Source organism: Condylostylus longicornis, unplaced genomic scaffold (assembly GCF_029603195.1).
Source record: "Condylostylus longicornis isolate FDR11 unplaced genomic scaffold, ASM2960319v2 ptg000009l, whole genome shotgun sequence".
Taxonomy (NCBI): Eukaryota; Metazoa; Arthropoda; class Insecta; order Diptera; family Dolichopodidae; genus Condylostylus; species Condylostylus longicornis.
In genome coordinates this window covers 3,091,375-3,115,470 of record NW_026577978.1, presented here as the reverse complement: position 1 = coordinate 3,115,470, position 24,096 = coordinate 3,091,375, and the positions used below count along the sequence as shown (strand labels likewise).

Genomic DNA, 24,096 nt, shown 5'->3' with positions numbered 1-24,096 from the left:
GTATTGTTGGCAAAGCCAATTTAATGGATTAATAGTAACACACTGCTAAGCTAGTAAATAGTATGTTAATAAGATCAGAAAACGAAATTAATAAAATGATGTGGAATAACTAAACAAAGCCAGAGAAATCATATTATCTACAAGCAGTTAATGAATCAATGTAACGTTGACAACCAATCTAAATATACAATAAAATTTATCAGTACATTGAAATTCTGATACTGATATTTATCAGTACATTCAAATTTTTGTTTTTTTCTTATACCGTCATAAAAGTAGTGATAAATTTATGATACTCTTTAAATATTCATTCGTGCGGTTATAAATACTATTTCAAAAAATCCTTTTATTCAATACTGTAATCTAAAATTGTAAAATATTAAGAATAAATACCATGTTATTACATTCCGAGTATATCATTTAAAAATAACCATTGTAAGCTTCCAAAAAAAAAAAGGACAAATTTCAATTATTATTAATTTTATTTGATCACACTTACTAATTAAAATAATCACTAAAATATCAACTTTGTATTTGGGTGTTAACTTTTTTTAAGCTATAAGCAAACCACATTAGAATTTTAATATTTCAAAAATTATATATCGGCTCTATAAATTATTTTAGAATGAAAATCATTATTAAATCAATATAAAAATTTAATATACTTGTATACATGTTAAGTGTTATACAAAAAATAATAATAAATCTGAACAGGAATGCTAATATTATAAAAAAATATCATTTTTTTTTTAAGTGTACACAGATAATTATTGTAATTATAAAATAATAATAATTATGTTTTTCCTTTATAAACGAGATAATAATATTTAAATAATAATTAGGAAATTTAAAATAAAAAATTAAAAAATTTGTATTGAGAAATTTTCATTTTAATTTTTGCGAGCTTAAAAAAAAAATATATCAAATAATAATAATTAAATGATTTTTATTGAAAAAGGGATTTATGTTTAAATAGAAATAAAAAAAAAAACTGAAAATATTTTCTAATATTTTCTATGCAATAATCAAAATACGAGTATTTGAGCAAAAAAATAAATTTGCTTTATTATAGGGAAGTGCAAATTACAAAAAAAAATATTTAATACGAGTATGAGAGAATTTATGACGTACATGTTAAATTGTTTGTTGAGGAGCTCAAATGCAAAATTCAAATGAATAATAAAGAGACTTACTATAGACAACTAGTACTAATCGTGAGAAGAGAACAATGTTAGTATAGTTAATTCCAAAGAAATATTTGATAGATCACGACAAATTTATGAGGCCTGTGTAATTTAATTTTACCTATTTTCCTTAAAATACACTTTGGTAAATAATCTTTTCATTATCAGTGTGTCTCGATTTTTTAGTTTTTAACTTTAAATGAGATTTGAGTGAGTATTGAGCGTATATAAGTATACACAAACATAAACCTGTGCATACTTAAATTCCAGCTTACTCTGTAAAAAACCAATATATTAAAATTTGTAAAAATTTCAATTTATAACAAAAAAAAAATCTTTTAAATTATAAAATAATAATTTTAATTAAAATTTAATTTATAAAAAAAATTTGCTTTTAATTTAAAATTTCTTTTAATTACGAGAATTTTCTTTTATTATCCGCGTATGTTATTTACAATATTTACAGAATAAAAACAAAAAAACAGTTAAAATTAAAAAAAAATTCTCATCGAAAATTCATTAAATCACATAGTATGGGAGGACACAAAAGTATGTTGGTTTAATAAAAAATATCATTTTGGTAAAAGTTGATGATAAAGATTTTTTTTTTAGCAATATTATTCGGTCTCTTTATAAAATATAAACTTTTAACTTTGTTTAAAATAAACCACTTTATAAATATTTTATTAATTTTTAATATAAATTTAATAAAAATGTTATATGACACACTTGTATCTTGTATAATATGTGTATAACAAAAAAAAAATATTTATAAACGCATTATTGAATTCTATGTGTATCACAAGTGTTTATAGCACTCATAAAAATATGTGGATATATTAATAAATTAACGAAAAATTTGATAGTTTTATTTATTGTTGGAGGCGAATATAAAATATCAAGAGTGAGAAATAATTATTTTAAATATTTAATTTTAATTCCTTTATTAGAGAAAACATTGTGGTTTTTTGAATTACATATTAGGTTTATGAAAATTTGAGTAAAATTTCCTATGATAATAAAAGTTGTGTTAATAACTCTCACGCTCTTTTTTTTTTGGTTTCCAAAATATTTACAACACAATATACAACACAGAATTCTGAATACAGTTATTAAAAGGAGAGAGATCTACAATATAAAATTGAAAAGTATCTCCGTGCCCCATCACATCTTGACTCCTAGGATATTTTATGATTCGCGACCCACTTATATGAGTATTATTTCTAGGCCCCTGATAAATCTCGTATTTCGTTCCCCCGGAGTATTCCGGACAGGTCGCAAAGCCCCGTCTGAAGCACTTGAGCCGCGTCACATCCTTACACTCGCAAAGCAGATGCTCCGCCGTCTTTAACCTCTTTCAAGTACAAACCAAACAGCTCATCCTCCAACCCGTCCAACCTCTAGCAGACAATGTCCAGCATCACAAGCACCAGTGTCAAGTCCGGACGACTTGCTTTCTCTAAGAATAGCTTTCTTCCCCACTGTCTGCGGAGCCAAGAGTATACATCATTCAAATATAAATTTTGAATACAGTTATTGAAAAGAGAAGGAGATATACAATATAAAATTTAAAAGAGAGAAAAATATTAAATTGAATAATATATACAATTCGAATTTATGCAAACTATTACAAAATTCAAAATTATGTAAGCTACAATACAGCTATAATGTAAACTACTTGAGGTACTATTTAGAATTAAATTTATTTTTAATATTAGTTTCATTGATCATTTTAAATAGGATCTCTTTTGTTTACAGAGGCAACTAATGTTACATAAATTATTATTCGCTCCAATGGAAAACTGTTATGAAAGCAATTTTTTCATAGATTATTACAAGTTGAACTTTTAGGCTCCACATAATTAAAAAATTCCAGAAACTACTAAAATTCACAAAAATTTAATTTATAATATTTTCTGAACCTATTACTTAACCCTATACCAACTAAGAGTCATTCTACTGGAAATTTATTTTCAGACTTCATTTCGAAATAATTTAAATCTATATTAAAATATAACAGATATTTATCTTCTTATTTTTTCAAAATCTGTTGATATTTTTTCTCATTTTGTTTTTTTTTTCTCTTTTTTGAAGTGTAAATTAACTTAATTTTCAAAAACATATTATTTATTTTTATATATCTACACAGTGTTATAAAAGATGACAAGATAATCTTCTCATTTTTTATTTTTTACTATTTTTTATTTTCTATGAACTAGAAGAAAATAGTAGCAAAAAAGAAACAGTAAAGCCTAAATATTCTGAAAACCCGAATCTCATAAAAATAAATTTTTCAAAAAATTTTGTTATCGACCCTGAAAATTTTTATTAATATTATTACAAAATAATAAAATTCAACAAAAACAACAACAGAAACAAAAAAAGAAAATGAAAATTTAAGGATAATATTTTCAAAATAAAATAAAAAAATTTTATAATAATTTTACACTTTAAGGATATACTAAAATGTAAAAGGGTATACGAATAAAACCCACTGTACTCGCATACATATTATATATAATGTTTGGATATTGGATATAACACAATAATATGTGAGCAATGAGTAATATAAGTGTGTATGTATAAATTTTGATAGTATATGAAAAAATAATAATCATTATAATAAAATAATTCAAAGAAAATATAAATTGGTATCCTGTTTACTGAACTGTAAATGAATATTTCACATAACATAATATTGTATATAATTTTATAAAATTATACAATGTTTATGTATATATATTGTATATTACATGGATAGATTACTATTTTAAGAATTTATTGAAAAAAAAAAACAGACAGAAAAAAGGATAATTTTTGTTCTTCATATATTGTTTTTTCTCAAAATGTTTTTGATTTATATTGAATATGTTTTTGAATTGTATAGGCTAAAGTTATGCATTTTGCATATTTATGGAACCAGACATCATTTATTTCATAGTTTAGTTTTGCTATGATTATTATTACAAATTACAACATTTTTATAAAGTCTCTTAAGTAATAAGGTTATTTTGATTCGTAAGAATTTTTTTTTTTGGTACAAGTTTAATTTGGAAAAAAATCAATTAAGTGAATAAAAATATTTTCTTAATATAACAAGGCTATTGAAAATATAATTTTTTAATTTCAATAAAATTATTATTGAGTTCTAACTCAAATTATTGTTTAAGACAAGCCTTATTCTAAACAAAATAATTAATAAATATTTTTAGTAATTCCGATAAAGGAAGGTGGTGTAATTGTGCGCACTTAAAGGGTTTTAACAATACTTGCATTCCTGAAAAACATTTTCGGCCTATTAAGGTTGATTATGATAGTTTAATATTTTAATCTATTTTGGTCTTTATACAAGGTGAATAATTTTAAACAAAACGAAAATATAAGCGCTTTACAAAACCCTTCCTTTTCACACAAATGGCCATGGGTAATTTTCATCATACCCATGGGTAATTTTGTGCTCAAAATTAAAAGTTAAAAATATATAGTTCTTGAGATATAGTCAAATAAATTTTGAAGTTGTATGGCAGCTACCCGAACCAGTACCCCGATCATGTTCAATTTAAATAAGGTTCTGGCACATACTACAATAAATCATTTGTGAAAATGTGGTGAAGTTATCTCAATTAGTTTTTGAGTTATCGCTGGGACGGACGGACTGACGGACACACGGACAGACAAAGTTAAATCAACTCAGAATTCGAAGCTGATCAAAAACATACACTTGAGTATATATCTAAGACCGTTATTTCTCAGCGTTACAAACGGTAAGGCAAATTTAGTATACCCTTCGAACATATGTACGTTCGTACGGGTATAATGATGAGGGTTATTGTACTCATTTTTTAATAAATAATTTTTTTAAATTTCCGAATATAATCGATATTTTTAGAGAAATTTGCATTAGTTTAAGTTTTGTAAGAGTCTAATTTTGTTCCATTTACAATTTGCATTAATTTATTTTATTTACTTACATGTTATTTATTAAAATACAAAATAGTTGACGATTTTAAAAATTTTATTAAATTTAATGATTAGACCCATTTAGTTAGTAAATTATGTTAATATAAAATTAGAATTTGTTCAATAACTTAATCACTGATGAAGATTTGAAATTAAATCATTGTAAGAACATTGGTGAAAAGCTAAAGAATATTGTTTTATTTGTCCTGCACCAAACTATACAAAATCTTTAAGAAATTTTCAAAATTGGAATATTAGATTTCCGTTTCCGGCAACAATTAAATTCATTAAAATTCAAATAATATTGAGATCAAGATGGTTTTGAACAGAAAAAACCAATTATTAAATGCAAATTTACATTTATTTTCAAAAATAAGGTGACAAGACGATGAAAAATTATGAATAATTTCAAATAGTAAAGCTTAGATTAATAAGTTTTGAGCTTATTATGATCAAGTTGCAAAACAAGATATCGTTCTTTGCAATATCAGGCAGTTTGATGCGATTATATTTATTTCACATTATTTTTATGAAATTTTGAAATTATAACAAAGTTTCTAAATCTTTTCTTCGTTATAACAAAAAACCAAATAATATAATATTAAATAACACATAATCCTAGTTATACTCACACTTCAATATTAATACATAAATTATCCCTTACTTTATATACATATTATAATTAGAAACTATACAGAATTATCTAAGAATTTAAAAGAAATAACTAAAGGCTATCTTAAATCTTGTATATACGTATATATATATACCTATATTATTATGTACATATAGTTCTACAAATTTTCATGTATACCTACATACATATACATACATTTAATGAATAAAAAATTATTCTTTTTTTTATGAATTCTTCTATGTTATATGTATAGGTATTCTATATATACAAGTTCCTTTGAATACAAAACAAATACTTGATCCTTCGGGCAATAAACATTAAAACAAAAATAGAAAAAAAAAACCTTTCATCAAAAATCTACAAAAAGTACAATTAGAATTTTTGATACAAAAAAATATTTTATAATTAAACTATATATAATTTGTATGTATATCACAGATATTTATGATGTTATTATTTTAAATACCCAAAAATATCGAATCTTTGTGAATATAATTTATTCCTATGTACATGAACAATTATATTATGTATCTGAAATTTTAGAATTTCTAATTTATAGAAATACACACACAGAATTTCTCTCTCTCTTGTAGTTAAAATTTATAGGTTTTATTTCAAAAATATTAAGAGATAATATAATTTTTGTATGAATGATGATGCTGATGAGAGGATATCATAATAATATAATTATTTTGGGCTAGACAAAATTATCATTATTGAAATTTTTATATTATAATACATCAATTATTTTGTATAAAAACAGAAAATATTAAGTTGTTTAAACATAGACATTGTTTGTCATTCAATAAAGAGAATATTCAAAGGATGAATAATTGAGTTCAATTTCTGAGATTTTGAAAGACCATATAAGAATTGTTAAAAATTAGACAAATAAGTTCAACAGTAAAAAATAATTTTAAGTCCTTATGGGGACCATTTTTCTTTCGCCCTTAAGCGGTTATCTTATGGTGAGTGGTTGTACTGTATATAATATGTAAATGTATGTACTTAAAATAAATAAAAAAAAATTAATATTTATTAACGCTGAGGAAAATATTGAACTTGAAAATCGAACTGAAATTTTAATAAGTTCATTATTAAATTTAAAGATTTTGTGGAACATTTTGTGGAAAAACCAAGAAAAAGCATAGCAATGTAAAATCTTAAGTTACTCACTTTAAAAAATACAACCAACCAAAAGATAAATTTATAACTATTTAGAAAGTCTTTTAACAAAGATAATAACAGCTAGATTACAATTCTTAAAGTTAGTATCAATGAAAACAATTCGGTTCTTTTTTAAAAACTTAGCAAAACTAAAAATTAAAATTAAATGCTAAACGAGAGAAAATATGAAGTTTTATCAAATAATGGCAAATGGCCCTAATAATATTCAATACTATAGCTTCTATAGTTTCTTAGATATAGTCAAATAAATTTTGAAGTTTTGTGGCATATCCAATTTAAAAAGGACTCTGACATTTATTGTAATAAATCATTTGTGAAAATTTGGTGGTCTGGTGAAAATTTTGTGGTTTTTGAGTTATAGTTGGGACGAACGGACGAACATGCGAACCGACAGACAAAGCTAAATCGACTCAGAACCCGATGCTGATTAAAAACATATACGAGTCTATATCCAGACCATTATTTCTTAGTGTTACAAACGGTAAGGCAAATTTAGTATATACCCTTTGAACATACGCTCCTACGGGTATGAAAATCATTCAACCAAAAACCTAAATTTTGATAATATTTTATATTTTCTATATAAAAATTAATTATACAATTATAGTATGATATGACAGTGAGACGTGATAGTGGAATTATCAGGGAATTGACCGCCACTGTTAATGTTTGAAAAAGTATAACGAATTTGAACTTGTGGTGGTGTGGTTTATGCAACGGTTTCGCATAATCCTTTTGCAAAAATAAATGAAACGTTTTAATAGCTTGTTCAGAATAATTTTGATAATTTAATTATTAAAGCTCTTTAATTTAATTTGAAATTAAAGTTTAAGTATTCACTTGAATTTATTAGAGAAAAATTTGCCAAATATTTTCAGAATTTTCCTTGCAATTGTATACAAGTATTATAATTTTGTATATTCCGAAATTATGATGTCCTTTTGAGAAAATGAATAGTATAAAATATGTTAACATATCACAAAACTAAAACTAAAAAAAAATAACAATACAAAAAACAAACACAAAATTATAAACGACCATGTAAGGATAAAAAAAAAAAAGAAAAACTTTGTGTTTATTTTATGTCCTTGCCCCAAAACTATATGATGTACCGAAATTCTAGTCACGTGCTTTGTTAGTCTAGCTGACCGTAAACATGATCAATTTTGGTCAACCTAAATTTACAGTTATTTTATATTACCTTTGTATTATTTTTTGTATTGTTTTTGTTTTTTGGTATATTTCGAATGACACATTGTCAGCTACACAATGCCTTTTCCTTTTTTTTTTTGTACCATAAGAACGTATACAAGAAGAAAGGATATTCGAAGATAAAATATGAATTTTCATTTAAATCTTCTCTTTAAGAATATTTTAAATTTTGAAGACAATGTATAAGGAATTTGGTGTTGTTATTTTTGGAATGGTTTGTATTCAATAATGTATTCTAAACGTATTCTATGTATCTTGTCTAATATATTAAATATCATAATAATGTTATAAATGAATGAAAATAAAAGAAAGATTATTCAGGAAAATTGTTACAATGGCATACCTAAATTGATGAGTTCGTTTATAATTCACGATAAAATTCTTTCTGGCTTTGGTTATTAAGTGTTATCTAATATTTTGCATTATCTTCATGTTTTAGTCTTCATAAGGCAAACAGATGAACAATTCCATTCATATTCTATTGATTCTATGAAAAATCAATTGAACTTTTTATTAGGATCTTTGCAACTAAGGTCTTTGACAAAAAATCAATACAAAGTCAAAAATATAAGGGTAAATAAGTCAGTATGGCCTAAATCTAACACAATCTAGATTTGGTTGGTCTGTTGTATAGTGACTTTAGCAATTTACACACATTAGATGTAAGTTATTAGAAAAGTTTTTATTTGATTAAGAAATTATGATGTTTGCCTTTACATTTTTGGAAAATCTTAAAGTTGATTGTTTAATAAAATTTGGGAATTTATTCTAATTTTATTATTTTATATTCCAACAGTAGTTCAAAGGAATAATGTTTTAGTGAATGATTGTACTTGGTATTTTCTTCATTCAAATGGCATAAGAATTATCATTATCATATAGTGATCATTGAAAGATACAAGACAATATTATGTATTTCAAGTGGTTTATAAGAAATTATGTAATTTTAATAGTTAAGACCCCATATATTTATTTGTTTATACTTACACTACTGAATGTAGGTACATGAATATAGGGTTTCTTTATTTTTCTTTGGTTAAAGTTGAAGTACTCAAAATAAATCTTTAATTTTTTAGGGCTTTTTCTATTGAATAGTAAATAGATGAATATTGTACATGCTTATTTCACATTGAAAATATTAAAAACTGTAAAGGCAAGGTCTTGCTCTCTAATGAAAATTTTGTAAGTTGCTAAAATTTACTGTAGTGGAAATTAGATTTATGGTGACAGAACTTAAAAAAGGCAATTTAGGAAAAAAAAAAATTAACATTTTTCGGAAAAAATTGTTATAATTTTCTATGAACAGCTATGAATGCAAAATGGTACCGATATTGTAACGAATGTACGTTCAGTCTCTATGTGGATCAGTTATAGGACTACAGATTAATTGATAAAATTTTCATAATTTAAAATTTTTGTGTTAAAAGAACATTTTTGACAATATTATAGAATTTCTAATATTTAATTTTTATTTTGAATTTAGAAATAAAATTTCTCGCTACGATTTTTACTATCTATAAGAATAATAATGGAAATAAACCGAGTCGGACAGTTAATGTTCCCTTCCAATTCAAATATTTTACATGATTTTCTTTCTTTATTCTTAATTTTTATAAATAATATACAAAAGACCTCAAAACTCTTATTTTATTTTATGTTGGGATAATTTTAGTTTTTGTCTTATAAATATCCTTGACTATGTGTTGAATATTAAATAAAATAAAAAACCAAAAAAAAAAGATTAAAATAATTTTTACTGAATACTTAAAACAAAAAAAAAAACAAAAAGTTTTCTTCTTATTTGATGTATACGTGCTATGTGAACAAAAGAATTTAAGGTTCAAGAAGAAGATTCATATAATATATTAAAGGTGTATAAAGTACTTAAAACCATGTTGGGATTTTGGGAGAAAACATAAATTATTATGTGAAGGTCTTTGAAAATTATTTAAATTCAATAATTTCTTGATTACTAAAATTTTTTTTTTTTCCTTGAACTGGTTTCAACACACTGCACAGAGTTTGTTTTCTTTTAATTAAGTCTTTATTAAATTTAGTCTGCGAGTTATTTAAAAATCTATAAAAATAAAGTCTACAATATATTTTTTGTTCTATTTTAATATATCTATTCTAAATTCAAAGAATTTTATTTAAATTAATGATTTATTTTTGAGAAAATAGAATACAATATCGATAATATTTTAAAAAAAATTTATTTGTAAACACACGGAAACAAGCATGTTTATTTGATATATGCAAATTACAGAGAGGACTAAAGAATATTCTGCAAATTGGGACTAATCCAAAAAAACAAAATTAAATAAGTTTTGTGATTTTTTTAACCATAATTTATAAATTTAAAGTTTCCGATATGGTGAGTTTAAAAATTGTTGATATGGTGAGTTTTAAATACAAAGCAGATAAGTATGTTGCATTTCAACGAAAGAATTAATTAAATTAGTTCTATAATTACATTATTCCTTTTTTAATAATTTGAAAATTATACTCTCAATTCAAGTGGCCGCCCCTATGTAAATTTTTTCTTCCTTCGAATAAATTCTTCTAACATCCATTTTAAAATAACTTATAATTTTTACATAATAAATTTTTTATTTTGAATATTTGTTAATAAAAATGACTGAAAATAATGTGAAAGTAATAATTTAATTCAATTGAAATTAAAATTTACAAAAATTTTCTACTTTTTAAGAAAAAATAATGTGAAAACTTTCTTTCTAATGAGGCGTGAAAATATGTGTTTTAAAAATAAAGGATGTTTGAATTTGCAATAGTTGAAAAAAAAAATTTTGATCTCAGGAGAATAGTGTATATTGTGAGAAGTGATTTGTAGTAGACATATACAGATAGACATTTGTAGTAGACTTAATATATAGATATTACAAGAATAAATTAATTGAATGTACCTCGCGCATTCAAAAATTTTATCTACATACAATATAAAATATTCATTAAATACTCAATAATAAAAATTATATTTCTGTAATAGTTTCTTCTTCACTCTTTGCACATATATAGGACAATAATATAACAATAACTTAAGCCGAACGATTGAAAAAAGTCTCATGCTTATTTAGTTCAAATTATAAAGCAATACTTTAAAATATTGCTCGAAAAATTTATTGATCAATTAATTTCTTAATAAAAAAATAAAATTAAATTTTTCCCAAAATATTTTTTCAAAATATTATAAATAAAACAAACCTCATACAAAACCTCACAGAAAAATAACACTACATTTTATTATTTTTCATTGCGGTTTCATGTAATTGAGCTCGCCTAGAATCACTTTAATAAAATTTAAAAAAAAGAAAACAAAACAATATTGAACTATACAAATTACAGAAAATAAACAAACACAAATAAAAAAATTATAACAAAAATTAAATTCCAAATTAACACTGTTGTTTGCAAACAAAAAAACAAAAAAAAATATTAAATACATATTTAGCCTCTAAACATCGCAACTAAGTCCTTTACAATATGAATTAATAAATGTGACAAAAGTTTTAGGGCAAAATAAAAAATAAATGCAAGAAAAATCCTTTAATAACCCTTCCCTTAAACAAAAAAAAAATAGCAAACAAAACTACAAAAGGATTAAAACAGAAAAAAAAACTCTTTCCACAATATATTTTACAATTTTTTTGCATACTTTCAGGCGTAAGGTTGAATATACTGCGAGAAATCAAAAAGAAAACATAGAAAAAAAGTGGCAACTAAAACTACCTAAAAAATTGTAAAACTACCGGCAATTCTAAATTACAATATATATAAAAAAAAAATAAAAAACATTTTCACATTATTTTTCGTTATAAAAGTTTTTAAAATTTTTTTTAAGTTTTCAAAATTTTTCTGACATTTTTTGCTTTCCTCTCTTCTTTTTTTTTTAAATTTTTTTTTTTCTCAGAAAAATGAAAACTTGAAAAGCTTAAAATCGCCATTTTCCATCAGAGTATTATAAAAATAGTAAACAATGGCGAATTTTATTTTTATTTTTGAATAGCGCCACTTTTACGTATATAACCTAGGCCTTTATAAATAAATGGAAGAATAGAATTGACCGGTCTGAACTGACGTTGATATTAAAATGCAATTTACAAGTTTTTGCAAAACTATACAACTTGCAACCGAGTACAACAACACAAAACAATGATTAACAGATTTATATCGCTAAAGGAATAATAGTAAAAATGGAAAATATAAAAGGAAGAGGAAAAAAAAAATTAAAATAAAACGGGACATAGAGCAGAAGGACATTGGAATAAAAATGTTAATTTCTTTTTTTTTTCATTTTGTTTTTTTATGCCTAAAAGGCAATCTGTTAATGGATATAATCAGTTTTACCATCAACTTGACATTATCACAGATTTTAGGGTTGAGATTCACTAGTTTTTTTTTTTCTTTACTGTTTTAAGGGATTAAGTTTTTTAAGTTTTTTTTTTATTTTAATATTGCTGTAATCAAAAAACCCTTAGAGCTACCAACTGTGGTTCCATTAAATTTCAATATAGTTAAGAAATTTTAGATTTCTGCTGCTGCTGCTACTGCTAATATTTTGCTTTAGCACATATGTGGTGTAAGTCGAATATAAGTCTTGTATTTAGACTAATATACTTTTAATTCTTTAAACCGGATTATGGTTTTTATACAAGTACTCGTATACATTTTTAAAAAAAATTTTGTTCTGAAATTGTCAACAGAGAATATTCTTTAATTAATTGTCATCAAATATTTAGTTTCTAACACCATTTTAACAATCTAATCAATTCTACGTCAGAATTACTAATGTCACACAACAGAATTATCATCAGGTTATGGCACAGAGCTACTGATTTGCAGACATTTGCTAACAATTAGTTCACTTGCTTATGTAATGTTGTTAAGCAGTGGTCGGTGTAATTTTGAGTCTAATTTTTGGTTACCGTAAAATGAGATATTTTACATAATTTTTTTTCTTAAATACTTATATTCGAAATTGTTTATTTATAATGTTTAAATTAGCATTGCAGAAAGTAAGAGAATAAATTCATTTATTATTGCCCCAATCCAAACAAAATAACATGTTCTCTTTCTCTTTTTTAGAACACAATTTTTTAAGTATGAGAGAAATTAAATTTAGAGAACACCTAAAAGAGATTAAATTTTATAATGGTTCAAAACAATGCCAGTTAAATAAGAAATTCAATTTGACAAATTTGTTTGTGCCTTCGAAATAGCTTAAAAGCATATTATGTACTGCTGATGTAAGATTGAAAATTATTGAAAGTTCATTCGCTCATATAACCGACATATGTACATCAATTAACCGACATTTTATGATTTATTTTAAAAACCAAATGTTTACATTCAATTATGCTCTCTTTAATTGTTTTACAATTATATTTAATTGCAAAAATCTAATTGACTGAAAATCCTTAATTATATATATATATATACACAAAGTTAAATTTACTTAAATATTTAATATTGAATTTTAATCAGAATCATTTGATAATGAAATTTTTGGAATATATTTTTTTCTCACGAAAAATAATAAAATTATTTTTATTATTTCTCAAAAATAATAAAATAATGTGAGATGCTCTAATTAACAATATTAATATTGAAAAAAAAATAATAAACAGGATTATCATTCGAAAACTAAAGGAAAATTCTTGGAAATCTGTTAAATTTCCATTTCATATCATTTTATTTATTCCAATTTATTTTTTTATTTACACAAAAAATTTTTTACAACGGTTTACATTTTACCGTTATGATATCTCTTGGCTATTTATTTTTCAATTCTGTGTACGGTTTGCCTGTTTTTTATTTTTGTTTTATTCGACCAATGGTTTATTTTTCAGAATTTCTATTGCTCTATTTTTAATGAAAATGTACAAATGAATTGTTTTCAATATTTTTACTAAAAGAAGAATCTGTTTCATTCTCACCATATAATTATTAATATTTACTTTATTTAATTATTTTTTTGGGAGTTTCTAGTTAAAAATCTGAATGAATTTATTTTTGATAAAAATTTGGAATATTTCCTTAATAAAATTCAGTTTTGAAATGAAATCCGAAGTCATTTAACTTAATGGAAATTTCTTCATGCAACTGCAGAACAGATGCATGACGTAATCAAAGGAACGAGTTAAAGGCAGAAAAATTAATTAAAAAATTTTTCTCCTCGAACTGGACTCGAACCACTGACCTACCGCTTTCTAGGCGGACGCTCTACCAACTGAGCTACAGAGGCATGAAGAAATTTCCGACGAAATGTTCTATACATTGCTTTATACCGAAGTCATTGTTTAATTATATTTTTCTAATATTAATAATGCTACTAAAATTATTCTGCTTTTACAAATTCAATGCAAAAATTTGTCAATTTTTAGTCAAAAATTTAAAAGATTTCAATTATATTTGTGACTATAAATAATCTATAAAAAAATTAATAAAGAATTAATATAATGAAGAGCCTGACCTAGGAGAATTAACAACTTGAACTTGTGGCAGTCGATTATAGACTGCAATTCAAATAAAAATTTTGCATTGAAAAGAATAGTTGTAAATAAATTAGGCGCCTGCAAAGTAAGAAAGAGAGTAATATCGGCATGCAGCCCTTTTGTAAAAAGGAGAGTAAAATAGTGTTCAGAGGATAATGATATCTAAAACTTCATTTCTTAAACGAGACTGAAAACTTCCTCATTATAATTGTTATACGTACAAGCATTTTCACTGTTCTCGTGATTAAAATATTTGACACTCAATTGTTATACAATTAATTTTAAGATCAATTTTTCTCATTTAGTTTTAAAATTTTTTTGAAATTTTTGATTGAGGCAGAAATATAAAACCAACAATATTTTTCTCTCACTTTATTTCATCCTCTCCATTACTGCAAATATCAATTTTATGTTATTATTATTTTTTCTTTTTATTGTTATTTTATTTTTATATTTTCTGTCTACAACTCATTGATGTATTCATGTGTAAATGTTTGACCAATTTTATCCTGTTTATATTTTGTTTACTTGTTATTTCCTCTTTTTTTTTTTTGTGTTTTTGTATTGATCAGTTATTATAGTGTTTTCATTCAACATCACAGTGAAATCATGGTCTATAATAATCTCGTGTAAAAAATGCATTCATACAATACTTATGTATTTGATGTATGAAATACATAGTATTTGTGGTACTTTGGTATGTCAGAGAAACAAAAAAAAACAAAACCAGCAAAAGAAGAATATAAAAAAAACATACGGCGATAGAAGTCATCCATTGAACCAAAGGATATCAGTTGAATTGGAAATTTATAAATATTCACATGTGTACATTAATATTTTAAAAGGCCAATCAAAAACAAAAAAAAAAGGCGAACAAACGTGAACCAAAAAATGGTTGAAAAAATAAAATATCGAAAAAAGGAATAATAAAAGTGGGATTGAGTGGAATGGGTTGAGAGTAGCAGGGAGTAATTACTAATGGCTATAAATTGAAATTTAAATTGTGTATACAGTACAAATTAATCGTTTTGGTGAAATTAAAGATAAATTGAACATTTTTAAATACATTTTGCATTACATACATATGCGTATAACCATATACGTGTATGTATATTTTCCACTCTATAATGTGTATGTATATAACTATTAATAATATTTTGTATAAACTCATTACGGGAAAAAATTAAGTCATATACCTAGAGGAAAGAAAATGAAAACAAAAAATGTTTATTTTGGATTTTTATAGGAAAGAACGCATATTATATGAAATAAATAAAAAATAAGCATAAAAATAAAACAATTGTAATATTGAATTAAAAGTTATGCTTATAAACAGCTGAAAATTAATATAAAATTTGATTTATTGTTATATTGTATATTACGATTCATCATTTTAAATATAAACCTGTATATTTTGTCATTTTTTATTTTTAATAGTAAAACCCTTGCAATTTTTTAAAAAATTCTACTTAATTACACAATATAATTGATGTTTATTTATTCAGCCCTATTAATTTTTACTGCATAGCATATATACCATTATAATTGTATATAGTTTATCTCTATGTTTATGTATTTCGAGTTGTATGAGAAAGAGGAATAGCCAATTAAGTTATTAATTATAGAGATAATCGAATATCTTGTCGCCTTCAAGCGAATATTTTACAACAAGAAGAGTACGAGGAACGCGGATAAATAAAAACTTGATTTTTATTGGATTGAGGATGTGGGGTTTGGTCAATTTTAATTTTAATAGTTCAAGTGTATAATTAAGTTAAGAAATGAAACTCATTACTGAAGACAAATTCCTGCGGGAAATAAAATGCATTTTTGCACGAAAACACTGGGAATGAATTAACACTCATTTGACACAAAACGTCAACATTCGGATTAAAATATTTGCCGTTGTTTTGACATTTTATTGCTATTTCAATAAATGATAAATGGCTTCTGATAACTGTTCTCTAATTTAACAGGATGATTTAAGAAAATTTCCGTAATTTTGTAATGGCTTCGGTGACCAACGCGAAGCATTTGTTCAAGAAATATGCATTAAGGCTGTTTCAGAATTTAAAAAATCGCACTTTTTGGGGCAAAAATAAAACGAAATTTGTTTTTAATCGTCTTTACGAGAAACCGATTCCATATCTACTAGGAATGATCCTCTTGGACAAAGTACGCATGATAAGGATGATAACATGTTTGGATAATGTGGACAAAATTGCGTTATACGTAGTGAAAACACAAATCAACGGAAACTGGTGCTAAAACAAAAATTAAAAATTTTTTTATTAATATACATAAAAATTATTTTCAACTTACCATTTAAGGCTGTTGATCCACTTTTATCTGCACCACTACTATTGCTATCTGCTAAAGGATCTTGTTTATTTGGTGTAAATGATTTTGTACCACTTCCATTATCATTTCCAATTGAAAAACCATTTGTACCAATTTCACCATTTCCATTATTACCAAAACTATTTAAATTGCTATGTTGACGATTTGAGTTGCTATGTGAATGTTGCTGATGCTGTTTTTGATGTGATAATAATGAATTACCATTATTTTGATGATGATTAGGAGTTGATACTCCGGCTGTTATTGTTAACAGGAGGAGAATTCCAATTAAATTCCAAGATCCCATCAACTTAAAAGTTTTTTAAAGTTTTGCATTTCTTAAGGATTGAATGTGAAAAATTTTATTTTATTTTTTATAAAATTATTTTTTTCCAAATTTTCAGTTTTAAATTTTTTTTTCGTTTTTTATTATTTTTGAAGAAAAAAATTTTTTATGTCAAAAATTTTAATAAAATTTTATAGAGTTTGCTTTGTTATTTTGAAATTTTTAATGGTTATTTAAGTTGACAATGTTTGTATTTAAGTTGACTATAAAATAGTATTATAAAAAAATTTAAAGTGTATTTTTAAAAATTTTGTATTAGAAAGTTACTTTTTAAAATAGATTGCTCATATTATCAGCGTTTCTATGTTTAAAAATTAATAGTTTGCGATGTTACACAACAAATTCGATGAATTTGAAAAGCAGTTTTAAATAGACATCCAAAGGTAAGTGGTTTTATGGCAAATTCTTATACTCATGGTTCATAATATTTTCTTAATTTTTCTGATAAAATTTATATTTTTCACAGTGACGGTTCATCATTAAATGGGAGTCAATCCGAACAATTTTTTCCTTAGAATTCAGTAGAAAACTGAAAAGAATTTAAAAAAAAATCCGGCTGAATATTGAGAATACAAATATAATAACACCATTTAAAAATTTATTAATATCAGAAATGGTTCATATTTTCAAGCTATGACAAAAGCAGTTTCAACCTATGACAGGAACACAAATTTGCTATCATTTAATCCACAATTATCGAATAAAATGAAACTTTTGAATGAAAAATTATTATATAAAACTCGGTTTTTATTCAAATTTTTTATTGCATTCAAAATTATGGTAAAAAATCTGGCATTTTAAAAAGAAAAAACTTAAAATTCAAATTATAATTTTCATAAAATTCCAAATTCTTAATTTTGAATTTTAATTGTGTATTTAAAAATTATTCAACTCCAACCATATAATGGTCAAAACTTTCAATATTTTTGATATTACCGTCTTTTTTCTTTCAGAATTTAATTTTAAAGAAAAATGAGAAAATAATTAACAAACATTTCCATGTGAAAGTAAAAAAAAGAAATTCCATCATCCGCAAAAGCTACTTAGAACTTAAAAAGTTACATTCTATGCATTTTAATTTCTTATATAAAATAAAATTTTCACTATGAAAAAAGTTCAAAATTTTAAAATAAATTAATAAAAAAAAAAAATCTCTATACTCTATCACGTAAACTGAGGTGCATTTAAATTAAAAAATCAAAGAAAGAAAGAATAAAAACGACAAAAAGGAAACTATATTCACATTCTCTTCACCTTTAAAGGTGCCAATATTAAATTCATATACATAAGCTGATTTTCTAAAATTCTTTTTTCATTCAACTTTCTATAATTTTTTATTTTTTCTTATTTTTTCTTTCAGACTGTATATGGTTCTATAATGCATTTATCGCTTTCTTGGCAATTCTCTATAAAATTTTATCACATTTTACATTATTTTCACACCTCATATTTTGTTTCAAAAAATTTATTAAGAAATTTTCATCAGTTGGACCGAACTATAACAACGGTGTTTAAACGTTCAGTATTCGTATTTCACGGTACTATATCAAAAGAATACTGATCGTTCAGTATACTGAACGTTTAGTACACTGAACATTTAACGAAAACTCGTTCCAAGTTCAGATATTTATATACTACGTATGTTATACGTATAGAGTGGATTAGGATGAAAACAAATTAAATTTTTATTAAGTATGATAATTATTACAAGTGCTTTACCTCAAAGAACGCAGAACGCGGTAAGTTTTTAGTCCAATCACCATGCGTTTGCAATTGGAAATTTGAATTTAACGCTGGTTATCGCACGAAAATTTAAGGAGTTTTCATATAAAATGTATGAAATTATGTACCAAAACAAAATTTTCAAAACCCCTTACCACAATAATAGATTCGACTTTAACTAGCTTCTGTGATCGAATTGCCTCTTTGAAATAAGTCGATAAGTAAAGAAAACAATTCAGTTTTTTTTAAATCTAGGAGTGAAAGTGCTACGAAACTTATTATAAACTGTTATATTGCACCGTTATACCTAACACAGCCAAAATTATAGCCTACTTTCAATAAAATCAGGAAAAACAAATCCTATACTGTGACATATATTAATGTACGATTGTAACTAACAGCACATATACATGGAGTTGCCGGAAAACTAAAAAGAAACTATTAGACTTTTATTGATAAAAATTCTTCTTCCACTGACGTGTCGAAGATAGTTGACGATTGCTATTTTTGCCTCCAGAACTACTACTCGTACATTTAGTTGTAAATCTACCATTTTCCTGCTTATTTTATTAGGCCCGCTTTATAATATTCTATTAAAATTGTAAGGAAATTTGCTTACATTTCAAATTTCAATAACTGCAATACACAGCAAGAGCATGCATTATTTACTTTTTTTTACAAATTTTCTACTCGCTCTTTCACCTTCTTATGCAGAACACATAAAATGGCACTCTAAAAAAAAAAAACTGTCAAAAAATGGTAGAAAATACCCATATACCACACAAGAGTAAAAAATTTTTAACCTTGCAATAAGAAATTTAAGAAAGAAAGAGAGGGAGAAAATCCGAACTTTTACCAATTTTATTTATTTTTTTGCTTTTGCTTGTTTTTATTTTTAACTTAATTTTTTTGTTTGTTTATTCTCTTTTTTTAATTTGTTGCTTTTTTTTTGGGAAACAGTTGAAGCGTTAATTATCAAAACTGACTTTTTAAGCACATAATCTTTTACAGTTTGTTTTTTGGTTTTTGTTTTTTTTTGCCATAATTGCTTATACATAGTAGCTTTACTTTCAATATGTACACAAGCATATCTTTTCAGTCTTTTCTACTCTATGCTATATAGAGTGTGTGTTTTAAAACCCAGCATGAAAAAAAAGCAAAGTCAATAAATACTTATTTAAATCCTTTTTGAAGGACGATAAAGTTTCTAGGAAGTTTATTTAAGAAAAGCAATGTTTTAAATAAAAAAAAAAAAGCGAAGACGAAAAATATATTATTTTGAGAATAAAAAAGAGATAGATGAGAAGAAGAGAAAAACCAAATGAAAATTAAAAACAAAAAAAAAAATAAAGTCATTTTGAAAATTAATTTTTTTTTCCACTATTTTTTGTGCTGTTCTCTTGTGCTTTTTTCTTTAGTTAATGGTTTGATGCGGTCTGTTGCCAGGCTTTATGATAATTTTAATTTTTTTTTTTTCTTTGTGGTATTTCTGATTTTTTGATCGTTTTATTCATTTTCTCAAATTATTATTATCAAAATCATTATTCTGTATGTTAGTTGATCGGATTTCTTTTCAATAATGGCTTTTTAATAAAATTTTCTTGGTCTGAAGGCTCTAAGACTTTTACAATATGATTTTTCGTTTTTATTCATTTTCTGGGTAATGGTTGAATGCACATTGATGACTTGTTAAAAATCGGGTACTTATATTGTATGAAATCAGTGCGAAAAATAAAACGAACAAGAAAAGAGAAAAAAAAGGAAAAAAAACTTCAATTACGACCATTTTATAAAATAATTTTAAATTAATATGACAATAAAAGAGTGAAAGAAGGAATTCGTTTCTTATATTTTTGTTTTTTTGTTTTGTTGTAAGGAAGACGTTAAACTTTTAAGGAATATTGAAAAACTGTAAGAAAAAAAAATTAATATTGAAGAATTGATGTTCTAATTAAAATAAGAAATGAGGAACAAACAAGACTTTAATTAATTGAAAGGATAAAATATTTTTTTTTTTGCATTGTACTTTTTGATAAAATGCTGAAAATTAAAACTATTTTTCAATATGAATGCAAAATATTAAATGGTTTGTGATATTGTCTGGTCAGCAGATTCTTAATTTATCCTGCACGAAAAATATTAAAGCGGAAGTGAGATTACAAATAAATGAGCCCGTGCCTGATTATTAAATTTATATTAGTAAGATCATGAGAAGCCAAAAAAGCAACGTTTCAATGGAAATCATGTCGGACTTGGCCTGTCTCCATTTTTAAAAATTTTTTTAAGTTCGCTTCACCACTTCAAAAGTCGAGACCTCAAATTTATTTTATTACATACAAGAATGAAAAATATATAATTATTCCCTGTTTTTGTAAATTCAAAATGTGCACAATTTTCTTCTACGAGTGCACATTCAATGAGTACTGGCTTTCAACTAGCAGTCAAACGAGGATTCCTAAATGTAAAACACGTGTAAATTTTGTGCTTACCTATTCAGTTTGAATGGCAATAATAACGAAAAGATATAAATTTCCATTTAACATATTACAGTCTTCCCGTAAATGAATTGGGACTTAAAATTTTCAAGATGACACCGTATTTACAAGAATTATAACTCTTCTTAGCAAATGAGCTTAAGTGTTTTTTATAATCCAGATTCAGGTCCGAGCTTCAATCCAAATTATGAACTCAATTCAATCTGAAATCATAATTTAAACAAGAAGATCCTTTGCGTCAACGAGTTTGCACCTTAAAATATAACACATAAAAGTTGAAATCGCACTGGATTCCGGTCAGGCGTAAGATTATCAAAATTTAGATTTGTACCACTTGTATTTTCATAAAAAGACTAAATAGAAATTCTGTTAAACAGAATTATTTTAATTATCAATGATTTGAAATTTTATTTTCTAAATGAAATTATGACGAGAAACTATTAAAATAATGTCAAGTCATTTTTTACCACTAATTTTTGAATATTTATCAGTTTATCACAAATAACCAGTCAGTCAGTGGTTCATTTTAATTTTAAATACGAACGTACTTTGAATACTAATTCAAAAATTTAATTAAATCAAAAAGTGTGTATAAAAGTTTGAAAAAAAAAACTTTGTTAGATTCTTATGTTGTTGTATTTTTGTTTTTTTTTTTTTATTTTCAGCGTTCATTCGTTATCATTTGCAAATTCTTTATTTTCTTTTATAAATAATTGAAATATAAAAAGTTGAGAAAAATTGAATTGTTGTTGAATTTTGTTATTGTCATTTAAATTTTCAAGAAAAATTTCACAATTTAATAGCAAAAAAATCGAACTTATTTTAATAAGAAAAATCCTTTCTATTAAAAACGATTGGAATTTAAACTTTTAATCGATTTTTCAAAATTTGTCATTAAACAAAAAGTTTGGATTTTATTCAAAAATACAAAATTAAAAAAAATTTTTTTAGATTTTTTTGGCATTTCTAAAAATTTCTCATAAAGTTTTTATAATAAAGGTAAAATTGTAAAATTTTTTTAAATTAAAGTTCATGTCTAACAATAATTATTATTCATTCGGTTCAACTAATTTTAATATTATTATGGTTTATTATAGATTATAGATTCATATTACGAAAGGAATTAATTATTTTAAATTAAAATTATATTTTGAGGAAATTATTGATTTATAAATACAAATGTATGTAAATAATATCTCTTTATTATATTTATTTTAACAATTTATATACATGTAAGTTGTTGCAAATTGCAATCGAAAATGTCATAAAATTATATCTGAATCCTTGATCAAGAAATAGAATTCTTTAAGTTATTTTAAAATTTAAATTTAATTTTCAATTTAATGTTTAACCAGTCCTAAAGAATAATATAGTTTCTTGAACATGAAGTAATGGTTGTTCCGTTTTTTTAAAATTAATAGGAAACAAAGGTTGGAATATAAAAACCTCCTAACAAGTCGAAATTTCATGAGTTTTTCTCTGGACTTGTGCAAACAGAACTTTTGAAAATGAGTATCGGGGAAAAAAAAATTAGATTAACAGAATTCGAGACGCTATATAATATTCAGGGAAAACATTATTATAAAACAAGTGCCTCGTTTTGACTCCAAAAAAAAAAATTAATTAAAGTGCTAAACACATTTCAAATATTTCATATATAAAAGATTTAGAATATGCACTTTAAAGATAAATACCATATTAATCAATAAGCCACTACGTATTTCATTGGAGTAGACTAAATGTCTTGAGGTCTTCATGATAATATCATAAAGTATTTAATTTACCATGGGACCTAAAGATGGTGAATTGATGATATGATAATTTTGATCACTTGATCATAAGAACTTTTAATCAACAGAAATGGAGAATTATTTAAATATTAGAGAACATAACCAATACGTTTTATACGTTTTGCGCAAGTGTAGTAAATAAATACATAAAACTAAAGTGCAAGAGGGTTTTAGACCTTAATTTTCTTAATAAAATCTTTTTAATTGATTAACATTATATTTTCGAGCAATACATTTACAATATTTTAAAATTTTATTAATATAATAGAAAAATTTTAATTATACTCTTGCAAATTATGTAGTTTTCAAGTTATTTTACCGCAATAAACCAAATATAAACCAAAAATCAGTTTATTTAAAATTTCATCAAAAAATATTTTGTAAAATATTTAACACACTTTTAAAATCCATGCCAGTTCTCTGGTGAACTAATTCCCTACGCACATATTTTTAAAAACCTTGATATAAATATTACGAAATTTAATTAAAATTTAATTTAATTTCTTAAATTTTTTCTATATTAAATATGTGGTTCCAAATTTATTCCCTATTGGCACTTATATTCTCAGTAAATAAATTTTAGCAAAAAATTAAGATAAATTCTTAATTTAATTAATTAATTAATTAATGTAAAGACAAATACAATCACTTGAATCACAAACAGGGAAAATAGCTTACTAATATGAGCCGACTATATTTTAATGGCCTCTTAG

The 24,096-nt window shown here is 24.3% G+C and overlaps 1 protein-coding gene across 2 annotated transcripts in view; it reads right to left on the bottom strand.

The window, feature by feature from the left end:
• LOC129618566 (lachesin) overlaps positions 1-24,096 on the bottom strand; it is a 156,518-nt gene that overhangs the window by 130,001 nt on the left and 2,421 nt on the right. For both annotated transcript variants that reach the window (XM_055533385.1, XM_055533384.1), the window contains exon 2: positions 17,013-17,905. In XM_055533385.1, coding sequence (XP_055389360.1) covers positions 17,013-17,337 — 325 coding nt within the window. In that variant the 5' untranslated portion in view covers positions 17,338-17,905. The remainder of the gene's footprint in view (positions 1-17,012; positions 17,906-24,096) is intronic.